Consider the following 20292-nt stretch of genomic DNA (forward strand, 5'->3'; position numbering starts at 1 on the left):
GACTTCACACTCCACTCAAACACGCAAAACCAGCGTATGTCTCAGGTTACATTTTCACATGACACGAAAGTCCAGTCTTGACGCGTCGTCCCAGGCCCAGTGACTGCGGGTCGGAGGCACCGGTGACTGAGGAACGTCAAGGGCGCCCAACAGGGGGCCAGGAACTGAAGCTCAGGTCTGCGTGGGGGTGACGGGCTGATGCAGAACAGGCACAGCGTGCAGCCCTCCGCCCCCCTCGCCTGCGGCCCAGGTGGCCGTCCCGTCCCCCGTGTCCTCACTGGGTGGGATTCGCGCCACCACAGACACGGCGTTCCCGGGTGATTTCACACCCCCTCCCCAAACCAGGACGGAAGTTCTCACCGGGAAGGTTTTCGCCGATTCACCTTTTTTTTAGGTGGTTGGTACTTCGCCACTTCATCTTCAGCAATGTGTCATCTATGCAATGTGTGTCATCTATGCAATGACAGACAATTTGGAGGACTTTAGAACTTAGGTTGACCCGCTGAACAAGGAGAAAGGATTACTGGAGTCCAGCAGAGTGGACCAGTTCCCAGGCAGTGGGATGCAGCTCAGCAGAAAGGGGTGGTCCCTCCCTCACCACAGGCGGGCGAGGGGAAAGGGGCGCAGGGAGTAGCCTGGAGTGAAGGTAAATCATGCCAAGGTGGTTCGTCTCTATCTGCTGTTCATAGTGTTTCTGAGTTTCATGATATTCCCCTCCCCCGGTCCCCTGCCCCCACCGCCTCCCTCAACATTCGAGAGTTCAAAAAGCACAGCGTTCTTCAGCATCGACCATAACTTGGGTCACCAGGAAGAACAAACCGTTAGACCTGTAATAAAGGGTATTTCTTGCCCTGGCCGGGTAGCTCAGCTGGTTATAGTGTCGTACGGATGTGCCAAGGTTGGGTGTTTGACCAGGGCACATACAAGAATCAACCGATCAATGAATGAATAAGTAGAACAACAAATACCTTTCTCTCTCTCTCCTCTCTGTCTCTTCCTAAAAGCCAATATATAAAATTTTTTAAAAATAAAAAACATTTCTCAAATATCCTCATCCCCTTCTGCATCGACCCTCCCTCGAATGCATGAGAATGTCCTAGTGACTGGGACCCCCAGACAAGCGACAAGGTCAGAGCAGTTTACACAACAAACAGGCATTTGCTCTGGTAGGAACACCTTGGTCATGTTTCCAGGGACAGCTGTCACTGACTTCAGTGCTACGGAAGCTACTGGAGTTCCAAAGCCAGGCTACCCACTTCACCCAGTGCGTGCTCGTGTTCTAGAACATGCTGGTGTTGACCTCCGACAAAGACAGGAGCAGTGGAACTCATTTCGGCCAATCAGAAACCAAACTTCTCATCTCTAATGGAATAGCATCATGCAAGCCTCCACATCCCCGAAGTGCTGGCTGAGAAAATGACCCAGTGGGTATCGAAACTGAACGACTCCGTTCACATTGGTTTGGCTTCCGGCAAATAGGCTTTCGGTCCAGACGGCACCTGCAGCTGCCTTCCACTGGAACCGGTAAGAGGTGTGAGAGCTCCCCAGTCTCCAGCTGGAAAAACCCAAAGCATCTAAGAGATGGAGAAAAGAGAACTGAAGGTAAGGAAAAATAAAACTTTTGATCCTTTCCTTAGAGTCTCACTGGCAAATACATGGCTATGAGCTCTGGGCGCCACAGATACACTGAGGGGGTGTTTCAGCAAACATCCCAGATGGGGGTGTCACACTCACTCTCACCGGGGGCCACATCAGCCTCGCGGTGGCCTTCAAAGGGCCGAATGTAACTCTAGGACTGTATACATGCAACTACTCCTTAACGAGGGGCAAGGAGCTCAGCGCTGCCCCCGGGTAGAAACAAGGTGCCGGGCCGCATGAAACCAGGCGGAGGGCGGATTTGGCCCACGGGCCTTATGTTTGCCACCTGTGTCCGAGAAGGTGAGAGCCACAAGGAGATAAGGAAATACCTTCTGTTGTTCGTTTGTGACACTTTCAGTGGTTTTGGAGTATGATATAATTGTTTCCTTTTCATCCCTGACTTGGAAAAAAATGTAGTACTGGCCAACATCTGTTTTATAACGCAACATTAAGTATTAGTTAAAAAAAAACTCAGAAACTTGTTACTGGAATCTTTGGCTCTGTTCCACGCGATTCTGAAGGACACCTTTGCGACTGTGAATCCATTAGAAAAGCACAAACCTCACCCACAGGAAGATAAGAGTTGCTGAAGAAGAAAAAGGCTTCTGTAGCCTTTGATAATACGACAAAGCCTGTCTCTGACTTATTAATCAGAGGACACGCCAGTCACCTCCACTCCCGGCATACGCGCCCGCTTTCTTGGGGTTTCTTACACTGCAGGTTACTGCTGAGTCACGGTATTGCCAGCGTGTTAGGCTTGGCAAGGCCTCTGCAGCTGTCAAAGGGGTGGAGGCTACAAACTGCTCCTCCCATTGTTTCTGATCAAGTCGAGTTCTACGGTACTTTATGCCCGGCCCTGATCTCCAGCCCAGCTCTCGTCTTCGAGGCCCCTTGTGAACGAGGGCGGGGGGGGGGGGGGGTGGCTGCGCAGGCAGGCAGGAAGCCCTCAGCCGGCCCGGGGGGGCAGAGAGACGGCAGGATCCCCGAGACAGGAAGGGCGAAGTCACTGAAGTGGGTGACAGAGGATTGCGGTCTGTTTTTGAAGCTACAAATAACAACATTGAAACACTCGTCTTTCAGTCTCTTAAGGGCCTGTGTATCCACTCTTTTGTCCCCCCCCCCCCCCCCACCCCGCCACTCCCGGGAACCTGGCTCCAGGTCTTTGCTTAATTGTTACCTTTTCCCTGAGACCTACCCTGACCCCCCTGGTTAAAACCATTGCTGCTTCCCCATAGCATGTATCACCTTCTTCTATAATGCCTATCATCTGTCTTCCCCTGCTAGAGTGTAAGCTCTACCAGGTCAAGCTCCTTTGTCCGTCTTAGTCAGATACGTAACAATCACATAAACAATACGTTATGTAGCTAGTCCTTAGCAAATATCTGTTCAGTAAATTCCCGAGGCCAGACACAAAACGGTGATGGTACCAAGTAAGCAGAGACAGGCCTTGGCGGGCAGGGAAGGTTTATGTTAGATGTCGGGGGAATTCTCAGTCTCCTCAACTTGGAAATGAAAGCAGTACCTGGGGGACAGGACTGTTAAGACAAGTAGACAACAAAGTGCCCGACGCAGTGCCTGGTACACCCTGGGCGCTGGACAGTGCAGCTGTGACAATTCAGCAAACACCACGGTGTGCTGAGTATTTCCTGAATTTGCGGGGACCTCTCAGCTCTTTCCCAAACCACGGCTCAGCAAGAGTCCCAAGATTCTTCTTGCATTTCATTGTAAGAGGGAATACCAATAACTTCCACAAGGTGGCACTGTGTCCAGCCCTGTTCCCAGCGTGCAACCCGTGTGAAACTTTGTAAAACCGTGTGACCGATGCCCTCTGCTGGCTGGCTTTTGTTTTTCTTGACCTTCAGCCTTTGGCTTAGAAGGTGTCAACGATGGCTCTGTGTGCTTCCTCAAATACGCTCAGCATGCATTCTTAAATCCGCAACTGAAGCCAGCTGCCCGGAGGCGCCCTCCAAACCCCGCAGCACTGACGGCAGCGTAAGGGCACGACCCTGACTCCAGCTGGGTCGCCACACAGAACCAGCGCGCGTCGCTACGCTCAGATCTCTGCGCGGCAGCATCAGGCGCCCAAATAAAACGAGCTGCTTGTGACCTTCGACACGGATAGCTATTAGGATTTCAGTGAGAATTTTATTTGGTATTCTAAAGATCCGGAGCCAGGCCCGAATTCTGACTAGCCGTCCCGTGGCGCAGAGGGGCGGCCGCCCCTGCTTCCCGGCACAGGGCTCGCGCCCTCGTTTTCCAGTTGCCCCTGGTCCGCTGCACGAGCCGCCCTGGCCGCTCTCACTGACCTGGCTCCAGAACGCCCCAGCCGCTTTGCCCTAAAACTGCCTTCTGCCCACTTAACCTCCCACTTAAGTCTCACCTAACCTCCAAGACTAACGTCAAACACCACCTCCCCTCGGAATTATTTCCTAATATTCCAGCTTAACTTGACCTCCATCCTCTTCGAATTCCCCCAACATTTTCCAGTGTACTATGACCCCACGTGCTGCACTAGGAACGAAGTGGACACTCTGAGTCAAGGCCACGAGACTAAGCCTGCAGTTTTAGGCAGCAAAACTGGACGTGGCCAGTTTTTGGGTCCTAGGGTCCCAAAACAGGGTCCTAGGACCTGAGGTCTAGGTGAGTACCAGAGGCTGCACTGGTCCACCGAAAAGGGTAGAGAAGTGGCTTTATTAACACACACACTCACACACACACACTTTTACCATCTGCCTTCTGCTTACAGAAAACCATGACGCAATTTGCTGGATATGTTGTTAAGTTTTTAATAAACAGAAAGCACATCACTCCGTCTGTTAGGGTGAGTGAGACACGGGAGGCCATCATCCCTTAGGGCCCCAGGGCTTTTGCATCCACCAAACACGAAGGATGAGCACGGTCACCGCCCCAGCCTTTGGTTCGCTGCTTCTTCCCACCTCGGTTCTCCCACCCGCATCAGCCCGCTGCTTCCAGAATGGCACTCGGCCTCCGAGGGAATGCTGGCTGGAGGGCCGGTCCACCAGCTGGCCTGAGTAACGGAAGGGAGGTCCCTAACTTAGCTGAGGAACCTGGACAGGTCTTCTTTGATCTCAGCCTCATCCCAGGGCCCGTGGATGTTTTCTTTAAAAAGCTGCAGGCGGATGAGGTAGAAAGGGCAGAGGCAGGAGATGGACACCAGCAGCAGCGCGAAGAGGGTGGCCCCCACGGCACTGACGGACAGCAGGCCCCCGAAGGCGGAGCCCGCAAAGAGCAGCGTGACCCCCACGTAGCTGCGGGGAGCGCACGCCTTCAGTTTCTTCTGCAGCATGGGCCACAGGGCAAAGATCTGGATGGCAAAGGTCACCATGATGAAGGCGTGCAGGGACCGGGGCAGGCGTGAGGCCAGGCAGACAGAGGCAAAGATGGCCATGTTCAAGGACAGGGTGCTGGACACGATGGCGGCGTTGGCGCCGTAGTCGAAGAAGATGAGGTGGCCCAAGAGCATGAAGACGGACATGGCGTAGATGGTGTCGGTGCTGACGGACTCCGTCAGGGTCTTCAGCACGGGCGAAAAGCCGTACGTGAAGGTGATGAAGACCAGGGCGCTCTTCAGGTCAGCCCACCGGGTCCGCCCGCTCTTCCTCCGCCCCTCCCCTCCGTCCACGAGATCGAACAGAACGTAGCCGATCAGCGACAGAGCCAGGCCGGTCCCAAAAAGCCAATGCGGGGCCAGAAGACCCTCGTCCATGTACCACCAGGTGACCCCAAAAACGCAGACGCAGCACAGCTGCTGGATCACCACGCTGGACTCGAACACCACGGCCCAGTACTGGTATTTCCGGGCGTGGATGTTCTTCCGGAGCTCCTCCAGGAAGCGCTGGTCCACGTAGTTGTCAGGGAAGGGCTGTCGCTCATACAAGACCTTCTGCCACCTGGTCTCCGTGGTGCCGGTCGCGGGCTGGGCACACGTCATCCCTGCCCTGGCCCTCAGACCCGTCCAGTGTCCCTCCCCGAAGTCCAGGTGGCTCCCGTCCTCTACAAGGTCTGGGACGAGGACCTCTCTGGAAAGCCCATGCTGTGTTGCGGCTGACGCGGTGCCAACCTCGCCTTGCTTTCAAAGCAGCAACGCAGTCGAGCCCTGCGAGGGCCAAGTTCCTTCCCTGAGGCAAGTTCCTAGAAAAAGACAGACCAGGGACCTATAAAGCTTGTGAAGGTCAAGGGTAGGGCTAAGTTGAAATCAAACCAACTCACTTTAGTAAAAGTCTGAGCAAAATATATGTGGTGGCCCTGCTACAATTACAGGCTTTAAAACTGCCTTTCAGATTTTAAATGATCGTCCCTGGGGTCAGAGCAGACAGCACTGAGTGCCCGGGACGTGCCAGGTGCCTCACGTGGCTTCTTCCATCTCATAGCCCCAGCCCTGCGAGTTCACCTTAGTGTTAGTCCCGCTTTGATAAAAAAGCTGAGACTGGAATCGCTCGGGTAACTCTGGCCCAAGCTAACAGTGGTAAAGGGTGGAGCCAGGTGCCAAGTCTGACCCCAAAGCCTGCGCCTCCCACCAAACCAGCTCTTAACTCGGGGTTCACACCCCTGAGGACTGTGGATGGGCTCCGAGCGTCCCCAAGCCCTGTCGCGGCGTGCGTGTCGCTGCCACTTATGCGAATGTCTAGGGACAGGACCCAGGGCTTTAACCGGGGTCTCCAAGACATCTAGTACTAAAGAGGTCTGAGGGCAACAGCAAACTGCCCCACAGAGACAAGGGTGAGCTCTACGGTTCATTTAGCCAAATCCACGGGCTCAGAAACGACATGTCTTTAATCCTTTAACTGGGGTTACGGTCCTCTAAAGAGCGATCCTCCCACGTACAAGGACGAAAGTCTTGCGGGGATCGGAGACAGTGACCCGCCTGTCACGCTGGGAAAACTAGGAATCAGACATGCCAGCAACTGTGTGGAGCACTCACTGCCCGGTCTCACTTGTCGCGCGGAGACCACGACAGGTGTGGCCGCATCACACAAACGGACCCTGGGAGGCCCCCACCGCAGCAGGGACCCCGGCCAGGGCACCGCCGGGGCGGGAAGATCCACGGCGCCCAAGGGCAGCGCCGGCCCACCGATCGGGGACAGCGCTGGTGCCGGCAAGGCGTCCCCGGGACGCCCGCCGCCGCCGCCTCCCCGCCCAGCCGGGAGGGAGGCCCGGAAACACTGACAGTTGCTCGGACGGAACCCACCTGCCGGCCCGGTCGCAGGGGAGCGCGGTCAGGTGGGAACGGACGCCCGCCTCCTTCCCCATCCGGGGCGCGGGGGCAGCGGGGTCGCGCCGGCGGGCGAGCACTTCCGGGTCCGCCGCACCCCGCGGCCCGAGCGGCCCCGCCCCCGCCCCCGCCCCGCCCCGCCCCGTCCCCGCCGGCGTGCGCGCTGCTGCCCCTCGCGGCCGCTCGCGGGACTCCGGGTCGCTCCTCCGGGCACGAGAAGCTCGGAACCTAGGAAAGACAGGGGACCTGGCGTCCGAAGGGCTGGGGCGCGGGCTGGGCTGGCAGAAGGGGGATGACCACGGCTCCCGGTATGGAGATCCTAGAGTGAAGTCAGGCCCTCCCACAGGGACCAAGCGCGGTTTTAGGTGCTGCTGGTACAGCCCTGGACGGAACAGGCGACACCCCCGCTCTCCGGGAGCTTTCTGTCCCTTGCATTGCCCTGTGATGGCCCGCTCTCTCGGGGCTCGACGCTGAGGCTGGAGAGGCTGTGGTCGGCCCCAGGCCACACAGCTGGGAAGCGGACTCACTGAGATGAACGCCCAGCCACCTACAGCGTCACAGCGCGGTCCTTCCCTCGGTGCCTCGGAGAAGGGGTGAGCGGGGCGGACACAGCCGGAGACTAGGGCAGGGTGCTGATACTGAGCGCAGTGCGTGGGAATAACCGAGGATGCATAAACGGGTGGACAAGACCCAGAAGCAAAGGGACAAGAGAACACAAGACACAAAAGTGGGGAAACCTGAAGCCACTCCCCAGCGTTGTGTGCGTGGCTGGGCAAACCCGCTGAGCTTCCAGTGCTGTCTCAGTCCAGTGGGGACCCGCATTTGCTCTTGGCCTCTTTATGGGAGACTCAGAAGAGTCAACCGTAAGTCATGAAAACGTCTCCACTGCTGTCTAGCTGCCATCAGCTTGCTCTGCTCATCACAGTGGCCCCAACGGTCAAGCACAATGGGTTCTGCAAAATGATCTCTCTCCGTTTCTCTGCAGGTTTCTGTTCCCAAGTTTGACAAGGTTCCGTGGCTGAGCGACGCCAGCCTCAGAAACAAGCCCCTACTCCTCAGCCTCCCCCAAAGGTACCAGCTCCGCCACTGGGGGGCGAACGGTGCAAGGTCACACGGCAGATGATTTCTTAGGAAGAGCGGGTGGGGGGTTGTCAGAGGGACATGTCTGGTCAGCGGAGAAACCCACATCAAATGCTCAAAAGGCGGCCGTGGTCTGGGGATCTCAGACAGAGGTGAGCGTGGAGTGGAGGCTCGGCTGGAGGGGAGGGGACAGATCTGAAGTGACTTCCATTTCTGCCCCCACCACTCAGCCATCAAGAGAATTTTGCCCCTAGACACTGCCTGTCAAAACACTTTCATCCTCCCTTTTCTCCTCTGCTTCCGTGTGAACCGCTGACATTTTAACCGTCGAAGTCCAGAACCTCACATTCCTGCCTCCATAGAGGAGCCACAGCCCAGGTGTGGGTCTGAGATCATCTCCTACAGTCTCACCGCTCCGCCCCTCCCAAACCCCCTGCTCCTGAACAAGTTTCTGTGTTTCAGCCCCGGGGGGATTCGTGGGTAGGGGGCCTTTCCAGTGCTGCTGCTCGAAACAACAAGGGCTCCTCATTCCTCCCCATTTTTGCTCCCGGGGGGCGGAGGGAGCCCCTGCTCTGGGAGAGGCGGGCCGTGAGGCAAGGCCACAGGCTTGTGGTGGATGGAAAGTGACCAGGCCTCTGCACGCCTCGGCCCCCAGGATAGTAATAACACCACCCGCCCTGGCCGGAGGGCCAGCCACTCTAGGAAAAGCATCACTACTTCCGCTGTGGTTGGGAAGCAAGGAACGTGGGGGGGAGTGGCAGGAGGGAGAAAATGTTCCACGGGAAAAAGTGGGCGCATTGCTTCCGAGGGCAGGGCCATGGGCTCCAAGAACACGGGCCAGGCAGGCCCCAAGGTCGGCGCTTGTTAAGCCGCAATCCCATTCACGAAGGTCTCCTCAGGAGGAGAGCTGCGGTATTTCACCCATCAAGCATCTGTGTTATGCACAATTATTTTTTTCCTCCCTTAGTCTGCACATGGTCTCTGACAATCCACAGCTGGCACTGGTTAGTTCAAAAGAAAAGGGACAGAGGAGCCAGGGTGAGGGCACAGCCATCTTGGGGAACCCCCAAATGGCCCGGGGGCCCTCCAGCCTGGGTGCAGGGGTGGGGGACTTCCCCGGGGTGTCCCTTAGCTTCTCTGAAATGGGGCCACAGGCCTGGCTCCTCACCCTGGGGACTATAGTTCTAACCTGCGCTTGTTTCCATCACTCAGATACCCTCACGCCGCTGCCACTTTTCTGATTTCATACAAGAAGGATACGAATTTGCCCAGTGTGTTTCAAGTTCCAGACGACTCATTGCAGGTACTCGGTGTTTTCTCCGGTCGCACAGAAACCCATAGCACGCATCTGGGATGACCTGGATGTGACTCCAAAGGCACCTCCTGTCCCTTTAGCACAGCCCGAGCCTGGGATGTTGTGTCGTAGGTGTTTCGTGGACATTTGCTGAACGATATGGATGACCCCAGCCCCCCACCCCGTCTCCAGGGCCCTTGGTCCCCAGAGCTAAGACTAAAGGCAGCAGGTGAGCGCCAGCCAAAAGGGAAACCCAAAAAGTCCACTGGGGAATCTGCCCCGAGGCCTTCGGGCCGTTTCTCAGCCCGTGTTTGGCCCCCAGGTCGTTTCTGGGTCTCTCCCTCTCTCCCACCACCAGAGTCCCCAGGCCCCCTACACACACGGGGTTCCACATTGTAAATGCCTCCTGTCTGCCACCCAGAAGCCAACCATGCCTGGCAGCTGGGGGACACTCCGGGACACTAGCTTTGCAGAGGGCCCCCGACACTCAGGGTGCTTGTGAAGTCAGCACCTCCCGAGCTGGGGGAAGAGAGAGCGAGGTCTGGGGGACCCAAGGCAGCTTCTCCGCCTGAAAAATTACCCGGCAGGCAGGGCTCCTGGGGGCGGGGCTCCTGGGGGCTCTCGGGGAGAGCTCCGTGACCATGGCCATGTTGTGACCGGCGCTCAAGTCTGTGAACAAGGGCTTTCAGAGCCCTTTTATCTTTTTATCTGGTTTCATGCAGATGCAGGGATGAGCAGACCAGCTTCCCTCTACATAAATGACAGGGGGACGGGATGGGATGGGCACACAGCTGCTGGAGAAGCACCCCAGAGGGGGTGGGAGGGAGACAGGTCCCCTGCGGGCTGGGGGAGGGGACAGCGGAGATGGAGCCAGGCGGGATCCGGAGGAAGGGGCCCCTCACCGGGTCTGGAGGAGCGCATTTCCACAAGCGAGGAAGAGCCCCGGAGATGAGACCTGGAGACTGAACGGCAGGACTCGGCGGAAGAGCATCAAAGACTCGGGCTTCCGTGGAAGGGGCCACGGAGATGGGTGGTGGCCTGGCCTTAGCACAGGAGGGGCAGGGGCAGGGCTGAGCCTCGGGGTGACCTCAGTAATCCCCTGACACCCTGGGCAGGCCCGCAGCTAAGAGTGCCCGCCTCTGTGACTGTGACCAAGAGGCTGAGCAGGGACCTGCTGGGCCCGGACGCAGAACCAGCAAGAAGCCTTCAGTCCCTCAGTCTCCTTGGGCTTCTCATGTAGACAGCCTCCCTCTGCCGCTAGACTCCTCCTCCTCCTCCCAGGTTTGCTCTGGGTCTCAGGGTGCCGTGCTGTCCAAGGCACTGAGACCGCAGTCGCCAGGGAGGTCTGGGAGGAAGAAGGCATTGCTAACGCCGCCCGGCACAGCTGAGCGGACCACCTCCTGGGCTCAGAATTTTACTGTTGCAATGCTCACCCGTGGCCACTAGAGGGCAGCTCAGAGCAACAGCCTCCCTGGCCGGAGCAAAGGGCGGAGTCTCGGGTGGTCACAAGTCCAAGTCCACGTCCGTCACTGCCCTGGGGAAGGAGGCTCAGGTACCTCACCCCCCGCGTGCGCGGGCGTGTGCGTGTGCATGTGTACGTCCCGCCTCCTGGCTCCCTCCTCATCGCAGGCACAGGTCACGGGGCAGAACTTGGAACATCCACAGCCCGGCGGCGGCCTCCCTGCCGGGGAGCGGCCGGGGCCATGCAGGTGTCTGTCTGTCTGTCTGTCTGTCCGTGGGAGGCGCACTGTTCCCCGATCGGGAACAGAAGGACAGGAAACAGAGGCTCAGAAATGGGAAGACACAGCAGAGCCCAGAGACACTCAGAGAGGCACGGAGACAAAACAAACCAAAAAAAAAAACATAAGTAAACAAATAAAACGGAGGCGGAAGCGGAGAGGCAGAGCTCACGAAGAAGAAAGGAAACAGACACGAAGACCCGGAGCCTAAACATCCCGCGTGGGAATCTCTGCTGTGGAGCGGCGCCTCTCTTGGTCGTGACCTCCATCACCAGCATGGACCTGGGGTGCCCGGAGCCGGGGACATGTAATTTGATAATCGGATGATTGAGGCCAGGGGGCGGCTTCCTCCGAGCTCCAGGGCGGGCAAAGCAGATGTGTGGGGGGCGTCCAGAGAGCTACCCTCGGAGCCCTGCACCCCGTGTCTACCTGCTGGGCTTGCGTGTAACCTCCGCCCTGTCTGGGAGGGTGAAAGGCCACCCCACTCCCTCCATTCTTGCCCCCCCTCCCCCGTCTCCTCTTCCATCTGTTGTCCTCCAGTCTAATGAGTCAGAGGAAAGGTGAGAGCATTGTTTAGTTCGTTTGTAGCAGCCCCGTGACAAAAAGCCCTGGCTGGTGACAGTGTGCAGAGAGGCAGCTGAGAAAACAAATACACAGAAGGGGGCCTTCCAGCGTTCTCCCCACTGAGAACTCGGTGGTTTCTCTCATTGGCTCTCGGTTTTGAAATGCTCGTGCCCACCGTGGAAACTGCCTTGTATGCGCGCAGGTCTCCCTCCCGTGTCTGTAGACCCAACACACACCTGCAGAGGCAAGGTGAAGGGGGCGGTAATGGACACCACCGCCTGAAGCATCCACAGCAAGAGTAACCGAGTCTGATGCGTCAGGACGGCAGGTACATGGCTGTCGCTTATCCTGTGTAGGTTTCAAGTTTTTCCTAGTGAACAGTAAGAGAATTTTGAAAACTACACTTAGCTTTTTTGTTTAATGGAGATGGCTGGTATTTTCAGAGAGCAGGAACAGGTTTCATCATCATAGGGTTGGGGTTTTTTTTTTTGGCATATTGAAAATCGTTTTTTTTTATTTATTTATTTTTGAATACTGAACATAGTTCTCTGAGCACCACTCTGGATTCTGAGGGATATGGGCATCGTGGTGCCCTCGTATGGACCCCAAGAGTCTGCGGTCCCCTTTGACCCTTCATCCAGAGAACCTTCTGGCTGACAAGTGAAACATGTCCTGTCGGACAAACCCCTTCCCCTTTGGGGGCCACAGTTTCCTCGTTGGGTTCATTGAAAGAGTTGAGCCAGGCCACCTCCCTCGGCTAAGGCAGGAGTGGAAAGGAGAAAAGGAACGGAGGTGCCGAAGGGAAGGAAGTGCAGAGGCAAATTTGCCAGTGCCCCTCAAATCAGGCTATTTTTAAAGTCCCCATCTGGTGCTTACATTTTCAGTTCGTGTTACGTGGACAGGTGTGTGTGTGTGCATCCGAGAGCGAGAGAGAGAAGGAGAGAAAGAGACACATTTCTATGCGTATTTACCAAAGATTCAAGGGGGCCCAGGGCCTGGGCCATGAGCCAGACCTCTGGGACTTGGGCAGGTATTGGCCTCGGACATTAGGACGTTTCCAGCTGTGAGATGTGGAGAGCAGGCCGTGGCCTCCAGGCACCGGCTGGAGTCGGCAGCAGACCTTGGCCAGGCGGCGAGAGGCTGTCCTCCCTCCCCGTCACACTGCCACCTGCTCTTCTGGGGACAGCTGCCTGGGAAACGAGAAGCCTGTTAACACCGAGAGCCCCTTTCCTCGGAGGGGGGCACGGACTGGAGACGGTACAGCCCGGGCCTGTGCGCTCAGCCCCTGGCTGGTTCACGCTGCGTTCCTGCCGCCGCCGTGGAGCCGGCCTAGAGGGAGCCGGGAGCGAAAGGGGATGCGGCCCGAGGATGTGGCCTCAGTTCCAGGGCTGGGAAGGGCAGCCGGCCGGGAGGGAGGGCTCGGAGGCCGGCGGAGTCCGGCACTTGACCTCACTTCTTTGTAGACCCTCTGGGCCCTTCCTGATCCCTCCAGTGGGACGTGGTCTCGCTCCTTGCTAGAGGCCTAGAAGTTTCCTTGCCTCTTCAGGGCTACCCAATGTGTCCACGCTTGCGTCGCAGACTCCGGGAGGTGTCTGAGTCTCAGGACGCAGAAATGTGAGGGGGGACGGAGGGGATTCCACCCGGGACCTCCGGAAAGACGCGGAGGGCGAACTGCTCCAGAAGCAGAGGGGCCGGCACTGGGCCCTTCCTCTCACTCTGCCCTCCAGCCTCTCCTCTCAGGGCGCCCCTCCCAGCCCTCCCCGGCTACCTGCTGGGTCGCTCCTCCCTGCGGCGGCGCCTAGGTGGTCTTCCAGGTTGGCATGCCCTCCCTCCTCCTGCTCTCCCCGCAACACCCGCCCGAGCGAGCGAAGCACTGCCTGCTCCTCTCACCCTTCGCAGGCCCGCCCTCCGTGACCCAGCCGCTGCCCCGGTGGCCGCAGTGCATTTCCGTCAGAGTGCCTTCTGCACCGCGGCATGCACAGGCTGCCGGAGGTGCCAGCCGAGAAGCTGTGTCTCCCTTCCCTTGCCGTCCCCAGCCCTAACTGGAATGGGCAAGTGCATGAGTCTGCATTCTTCCCTGGTCTTCCTTCGGGCCACGAACCTGGTCTCCTTCATCTCTGTGCCTGCCTCGGCACGGCGGCCTCACAATGAAGGCTTTGTGGCCGAATGAATGAACACAGTCATTCACACTCACCCTGTAACATGCCAGCCCGCAGTGCGGTGATACTGCGTGCATTCTTCTAAAATGGCCTGTAACAATGCAACGCATTTTAAACATTTGGCCGAAGACTCCAACTCTGTCCCTAGTTTGTAGTCCTCAGCCCTGCAATAATGCCTCACCCCAGTGCTGGGTCACTCACAGGACGGAGCCACACCAGACCCACTGGCACAGGCCACACACCCAGGCTCCCCTCGCAGCTTAAACACGCGCCTCCTCTCCCCGCCCTGGGCACGTGCCCAGGGCGGCAGGAACAGGCCAGGGCACGGCCGTCGCCAGGAGCAGACCCAAGGGCAGGAGGGGGCTCCAGGGCCGGTGATGGGCTGCTGCGTGTCCCTGGGACCCGCCTCCCCCAGGGCCCACGCTTCCTGTGGGCCCCTCTCACCACTCTGCTGTCACTGCGAGTGAGGGAGGTGGCAGAGAACCCCCAGGCAGAACGGTAGCCTCAAGTTGACATTCGCTCCCCAACTCCAAGGCCACCAGCGGAGCGAGCGAGCGAGCGAGTGCAAGGGCTCGGAGGCCTCCCTTCCGCCCGGGCAGGAGGGAGGGCGGGGAGAGGCCACTGAGCACACACAGGCCGCTGCCGTGCTGTCCCTGCTGCCCGGTGGGAGGAGCTCAGGACCCCCCTCCCACAAGCCCCACTTCTGCTTGGGGCTGAACCCGTGGCTCCCGGGAGGTCGCGAAGGGGTGCCCCGGCCGGACAGTGTGTGCCGGAGAGCCAATGTCGAGCTGAGACGTGGGAAAGGGGGGCCCGTGGAAGGTGTACGGAAGGGAAGGCCTCTGTTCCCAGTTCTCAGGCCGCCGGAGGCCCTCAGCTAGCTGCCGTGGCGGGTCCTCTGCACGAAAGGGGGAGAGGGCCGCCCCTCAGCCTGCAAGCTCAGGTCGGAAGAACGGGCCTGGGTCCAGCCCCGGCCCCTTCTGCCAGCGGTCACACGCCTGCGCCGCTGCACGCCGGGGCCCCGAGGCCACCGCCAGGGCCGGGGCCTCCCCTCCTGCCTGGGTCCTTTCTGCACGTCCCGGCTGCAGTCCAGTCTCCATTCCACGCCCGCCCGGAGTGGGGCCGGCACCAGAGGGTCCATCCCGGCTCCACGAGGGAAGGACTGCCCCTCCCTCCCCCTCCACCCCCTCCCACTCCTCTGCCGACCCAGGCGCCACAGCACTTCCTCCCTGCTCCCGTCTCTCTCCTCCCAGGCCCGGAGGAAGCCGGACTACCCGGCGCTGGTCAGGAGCAGGCAGCTGTGCGCCTCGTGCTGGGAAATGAGAACGGTGAGGCCGGGGGGAGCGGGGGGGCGAGCAGGAGGAGCAGGGGGGTGACACAGACGGGCGCGGGACAGGAGGCGTCAGATTAGAAAGCAGAGCATGAAACTGTATTTGCAGATGCCGCGATCTTTCCTGCAGAAAGTCCTAACGGGCCCTCCCCCTGCTACCTGCCCCCACACAGACCATTACAGCTAACAAATGAGTACAGCAGAGTCACAGGACAGAAGAGCAAAACACAAAATTAATTTCATTTCCGTGCAGTAGCAATGAACCATCAAAAAAAAACTGAGAAGGAAATTCCATTTGCAATAGGCTCAAAAATTAAGATATGTAGGAATAAATGTAACAAAAGAAAGGTAAGACTTGTATATCAAAATCTGTAGAATGTTATAGAAAAAAAAATAAAGAAGACCTAAAGAAATAAAAATAGTCCCATGCTCATGGGCTAGAAGGCTTATTATCACTACGGTGACGATACTGCCCCAAACTGACCCACAGACTCAGTGTCGTTGCTCTCGAAATCCCAGAGGCCTTTCTTGCAGAAATTGACAAGCAGGTCTTAAAATCCATATGGAAATGCAAGAGGTACATAATAGCCGAACCATCGTTAGAAGAAGCACAAAGTTGAAAGAATCACACTTTTGGTTTCAAAACTTGCTGCGAAGCTACAGGACTTTGGCAGAAAATGGGCAGTAAAGAGCACATGTTGTGCGGTTCCATGTACTTGAAGTGTCCAGAGTAGGCAAATCCCCGGAGACAGATCACAGATGGTGGTTGCTCAGGCCCCGGGGGAAGAGGGGTGATGCTCGAGGACAGGGTTCCTTTCTTGGAGCCGTGAGAATGTTCTGGTAGCAAGTAGTGGGGATCGCTGCGCACCTTTGCTAATATATTATACTGAAAACCACGGAGTTGTGCACCAAGGTGGTGCACCAATTATATGGAATGTGAATTAGGTCTTAACTTAAAAAAATGATTAGCAATAGAAAAGTGTTTCTTCAAGTAAGAGCATAAAATGGGTGGCTGTCAATAGCATGAAAACCCTAAACAGGACCCGGCTGGGATGCCTGCTCGCGTTCCTGTGGCGCCTGGGCCGGGGGCTCCGTCACTCAGTGTGGGAGGACCCCCTGCGGAGGGCTGTGGTGGGGAGCCTCCAGGGATGGCTGAATGGAGGGCACGCTGACCCTGCATTTTTCCTTTCAGAAATGTTCTATTGATCTTTTAGACACACACACACAGATCAATGTGTTGTTCCACGTATCTAGGCATTCATCGGTTGTGCCTTGTATGTGCCCTGATGGGGCATCGAACCCGCAGCCTTGGTGCATCAGGTTGGTTCTCTAACCAGCTGAGCTACTCAGCCAGGGCCAGCACACTTAGCACTTTCAACTGTGCTTCAAAGTGGGCTCACTCACTCACTAATTTGACCAGCAAATATTTCTTAAACGGGCACGATTTTGGGACCCGGGAATGCAAAAAGAGAGGTGTGGCCTCTGCCCTGTGAGGCTGAAAGTCTCTGAGGGAAAGCAGACAGGAAGCAAGTGGACGCAGCCGAAAGGTTACACGTATTGGGGCAGCAGAAGCCTGGGGGACAAGGAGGTCCTGGGGTGGGGGTGCAAGGGGCAGAGGGGTCTGTGAGAAAGTGACGGCGGCGAACCCGGGGCCCGGAGAGTGTTGTGCCAGCTCATCGATGGGAACGGGAAGGCTTGCCCACTGCCAGGTGTCTAACTTCAAACTCTGATGACCGGGAAGAGGCAGCCCCTAGACCCCAGGAGCGGGGCAACCCCTCCCGGTTTTGCCCCTTCGTCTCGCGAAAGGCTTCGTGCGTCCCTCCGCCAGGAAGTGTGCTCTGAGTGGGCCAAGGTGGTGCGATGCACTCTCCAGGACAATTGGAGCGCTCTTCGGGGCAGTGTTCTCACCGAGACGTTCTTCCTCAGGCACAGCCGAGGGCCACCATGATCCCAGACGAGCAGACGCTTTCCTTTGAGGCTTCCGTGAGTCGCAGGTAAGTCAGAGGGGTCCGCCGGGACGTGGCTTCACGCTTCTTGTGTCGGCCTGGGGACCCAGGGTGGCGGGTGGAGAGACAGTGAGTGGGGTGTTGAGGGGGTGCTTAAGGGGATGGGCTTCCTGGCTGGTTTCAGTTTGGGGTTAGATCAGATGGTGAGACCCCCCCCCCAAACGTTGTTTCCACCTTTTTGCCTGAACTGCTGGTGAAGCTGCTGCAGCGGGTCTGCTCGTCCTTTCCGCCTGCACAGGAACAGGGCAGGGAGCAGGGCAGGGAGCAGGGCAGGGAGCAGGGCAGGGAGCAGGGCAGGGAACAGGGCAGGGAGCAGGGCAGGGAGCAGGGCAGGGATGCCTCTCACGACATAGGCAGAGGCCGACACCGCCTCCCCGGGTAGACGGCACGCTGAACTCAGCAGCTTGCACAGACTCCGCCGAGACTCTGGGGTCCCTCCGCTGCTTTGTAGTAACTAACGACAGTCCCTGTGAGCAGTCTGTCTGGCTGCCATCTGCTGCTTTCTCGCCCAGAGCCAGCATATCAGAAACACAGTTCAGTCTGAATTTCGATCTGTTGGGCTTCAGGGGTGTGTTTTCTCCTGTGCTTAACTATCACACAAGAAGGACTCAGTCTGCACTTTATGTAGAAACTCCGAACGTGGGCCCGCCCCGGGCCGGGCACTAAGGGAGCAGACTCGCGTGGCCGTACTGGCGGTTGCCCACAGCCACCCTTCTCTGTGGCCAGTCAGAAAGGTTCTGTGTGATCGAATGTCCATCCGGACACTTTGTCCTGGTCCAGAGAGCCGTTGCGTGGGAGAACCGTGGGTCTCTACGTTGGGCAGGAGTAGGTGTTACAGTTCCCAGCTGAGACGTAGACGCTCGCGCCGTGAAACCGTGGTGGGCGGCCCGGGGGGACAGGGATTGTGGGGGAATGGGCCCCACACCTTTAACCTTTACCCACACGGCTCTGTGCCTCCCGAGAGCCCTTAAGTCCCATCAGAATCGAAGTAGTGCTGATAAATATTCTGCGTGGACTGTGAATGGCAAACTGGACTCTGGACCGGACTTCCCAGGGGCTTCTGAGCAAAAGTGCACTCTCCTATGAGGGGAAATTGGAACTTTGTTTTGCCCCAATTAATTTATCTCGCAAGTTTGGCACTTTGTCTAAAAAGTACTTTATGCTTGCGAGTCCGGCCCAGTGGTCTCTGCTGCAGAGCGGTCTCAGCCCCGGGCCAGCGAGTGCTGGGTCCAAGAGGCCGCCGGTTTTACCAGGCGTAGGAGGCGTTCCTCCCCAGGGAGCCCTCGCCCGGGGTAACCGACGTGTTTCCTTGCTTCCCCCACCGATCAGGATGAAGCGTCTTCAGCCACGGAAAGCTCAGACGGCACCCAAGAGTTCCCAGGATGACATCTCAGCAGGTTTGCTTTCTTTCGGAGTGTGTGTGTGTGTGTGTGTGTGTGTGTGTGTGTGTGGCGTGCCGCCGCCAGGATGAAGAGTTTACTCCCTGCGATAATTTCTACTTTTTCTGAGCAACTTCACGTTCTCTTTTTTAAAAAGTGATATTTATTGGGGTGCCATTGGTTAATACCAATATGCATACACTTCCGGTAGACAGTCCCATGACACATCACCTGTGTGTTGCGTGGTGGGCTCCCCACCCAGAGCCCAGTCCCCGTCCATCGCCGTAGATTTGACCTCTCACCTTCTTCACCCTCCCCTGCCCACCTGCCCGCTGGTAACCCCCCATCGGTTATCTACGCCTGTGAGTTTGCTCACAGGGCGCTTTCTGTTTGATGTCCCCATACGAGCGCACCACTGTGGTTCCCGTCCTTTCCCTTCTGATTTATGGCACTTAGCGTGACGCTCTCACATCCACCCGTGCCGTCACAACTGGCAACATTTTGTCGGTTTGGGGACTGAGCAGTAGTCCTCCCTGTGTACGTAGCGCCTCCTCCTTACCCAGTCACCCACCCGAGGGCCCCTCAGCGGGCTCCACGCCGCGGCTGCCGTCGGTGAGGCTGCAGCGAGCACGGGGCGGGCACCGGAGCGGGGGTTGCTGGGCCGTGAGGCGCCTCTGCTACCAGTTTCTGAGGGACATGCACACACTGTCTTCGGCGGCGTCTGCCCCGGTGTGCCTGCCCACCCGCGGCTGCTCTGCGTCCTCTCCGACACCTGCTCGTCCCCGTCTCGCTGATGAGAGCCGCTCCCAGGGGCGTGCGGTGGGATCTCACGGTGGTTCTGATTCGCGTGATCCTTACGTCAAGTGAGGCCGGGCGTCTCTTCGTGTGTCTGTTGGCCGTTCCTGTGTTTTCTCGTGAAAAGCGTCTGTTCGGGTCCTCTGCCCGTTTAAAAAACTGGATCGTTTATTCTTTCGTCATTGAGTTGTATGAGTGTTTTGTATTTTTTGAATACTAGCCTCTTGTCAGAGGTATCGTTTGCAATATCCTCTCTCATTACATCAGTTCTCTTTTCGTTTTACTGATGGTTTCTTCTGCTGGGCAGACACTTTAGCTCGATAACAGTCCCGTTCACTTATTTTTGCTTTTGCTCCCCTTGCCTTTGGGTTAAGTTCGAAACCAACTCTCTGAGGCCAAGGTCCATGAGTTTAGTACCTGTGTTTTCTTCTGTGTATGTTATGGTTTCGGGTCTTATATTTAAGCCTTTAATCCATTTTGAGTTCACTTCCATGGATGGGGTCAGCGGTCTGATTTCATCCTTCGGCATTCGGCTTCCCAGTTTCCCCAGCACCATCTATCAAAGAGCCTGTTCATCCTCCATTGCGTGTTCTTCGCCCCTTTGTTGAAAGCGAGTTGCCCGTATACGTGTGGGTGTATTTCTGGGATCTCGGTTTTGTTCCATCCGTCCGGTGCATCTGTTTTTCGCCAGCACCAACCACACTGTTTTGATTATTGTGTCTCGTAGTATACTTTGAAGTCAGGGAGCGTGATGCCCCCGGCTCGGTACCTGTTCCTCAGGATTGATTTGGCTGCTCGGGGTCCCTACCCCTGGCTTTTTCACCAACTGCCTGTGGCTTGTCCTGAGGGCCACAGCCCTCCCTTCCCTGCAGCTCTGCCCGCCCCCTCTTCGGGCCTCCCTTGCTTCCACCCACGCCCCCTTCCTTCCTGGGTCCTCTGCCGACCACGCGCCTCTGCCCCGTCCTTCCTAAAGAGCCCCACGACCCACGCGCTGACGGACTTTCGTGGACGTGGGGACAAAGTAAATAATTCCCTTCTCAGGCGGCCCTGGGGGCCGGCACCAGCTAGGGCCGGAAGG

The 20292-nt window shown here is 57.6% G+C and overlaps 2 protein-coding genes across 9 annotated transcripts in view; one reads left to right on the forward strand and one right to left on the reverse strand.

Moving 5' to 3' along the window:
- Positions 1-4399: 4399 nt before the first annotated feature.
- PIGC (phosphatidylinositol glycan anchor biosynthesis class C) lies at positions 4400-6982 on the reverse strand. 4 transcript variants are annotated; one of them, XM_045838610.1, is made up of 2 exons: positions 6848-6982; positions 4400-5790 (listed from the first exon to the last, which is right to left on the reverse strand). In XM_045838610.1, the coding sequence occupies exon 2, from the start codon at positions 5588-5590 to the stop codon at positions 4694-4696; it is 897 nt and encodes a 298-aa protein (XP_045694566.1). In that variant the 5' UTR covers positions 5591-5790; positions 6848-6982; the 3' UTR covers positions 4400-4693. The 4 variants fall into 4 exon arrangements, with proteins under 4 accessions (XP_045694566.1, XP_045694568.1, XP_045694567.1 ...); XM_045838612.1 differs by lacking the exon at positions 6848-6982 and adding an exon at positions 6594-6841; XM_045838611.1 differs by lacking the exon at positions 6848-6982 and adding an exon at positions 6581-6841.
- Positions 6983-7042: 60 nt separating this feature from the next.
- The window catches only part of CUNH1orf105 (chromosome unknown C1orf105 homolog), a 44316-nt gene continuing 31066 nt past the window's right edge, over positions 7043-20292 (forward strand). For 4 of the 5 annotated variants that reach the window (XR_006785615.1, XM_045838615.1, XM_045838614.1 and 1 more), the window contains exons 1-6: positions 7043-7734; positions 7857-7942; positions 9164-9254; positions 14958-15032; positions 16961-17028; positions 18370-18437. Coding sequence is in view for 4 of the 5 variants with exons in the window: in XM_045838615.1 (XP_045694571.1) it covers positions 7711-7734; positions 7857-7942; positions 9164-9254; positions 14958-15032; positions 16961-17028; positions 18370-18437 (412 nt within the window). In the remaining variant the exon portion in view is untranslated. The remainder of the gene's footprint in view (positions 7735-7856; positions 7943-9163; positions 9255-14957; positions 15033-16960; positions 17029-18369; positions 18438-20292) is intronic. The other variant, XM_045838617.1, reaches the window with a different exon arrangement.

Source organism: Phyllostomus hastatus, unplaced genomic scaffold, assembly GCF_019186645.2.
Source record: "Phyllostomus hastatus isolate PE091 unplaced genomic scaffold, TTU_PhHast_1.1 phas_contig_283, whole genome shotgun sequence".
Classification (NCBI taxonomy): Eukaryota; Metazoa; Chordata; class Mammalia; order Chiroptera; family Phyllostomidae; genus Phyllostomus; species Phyllostomus hastatus.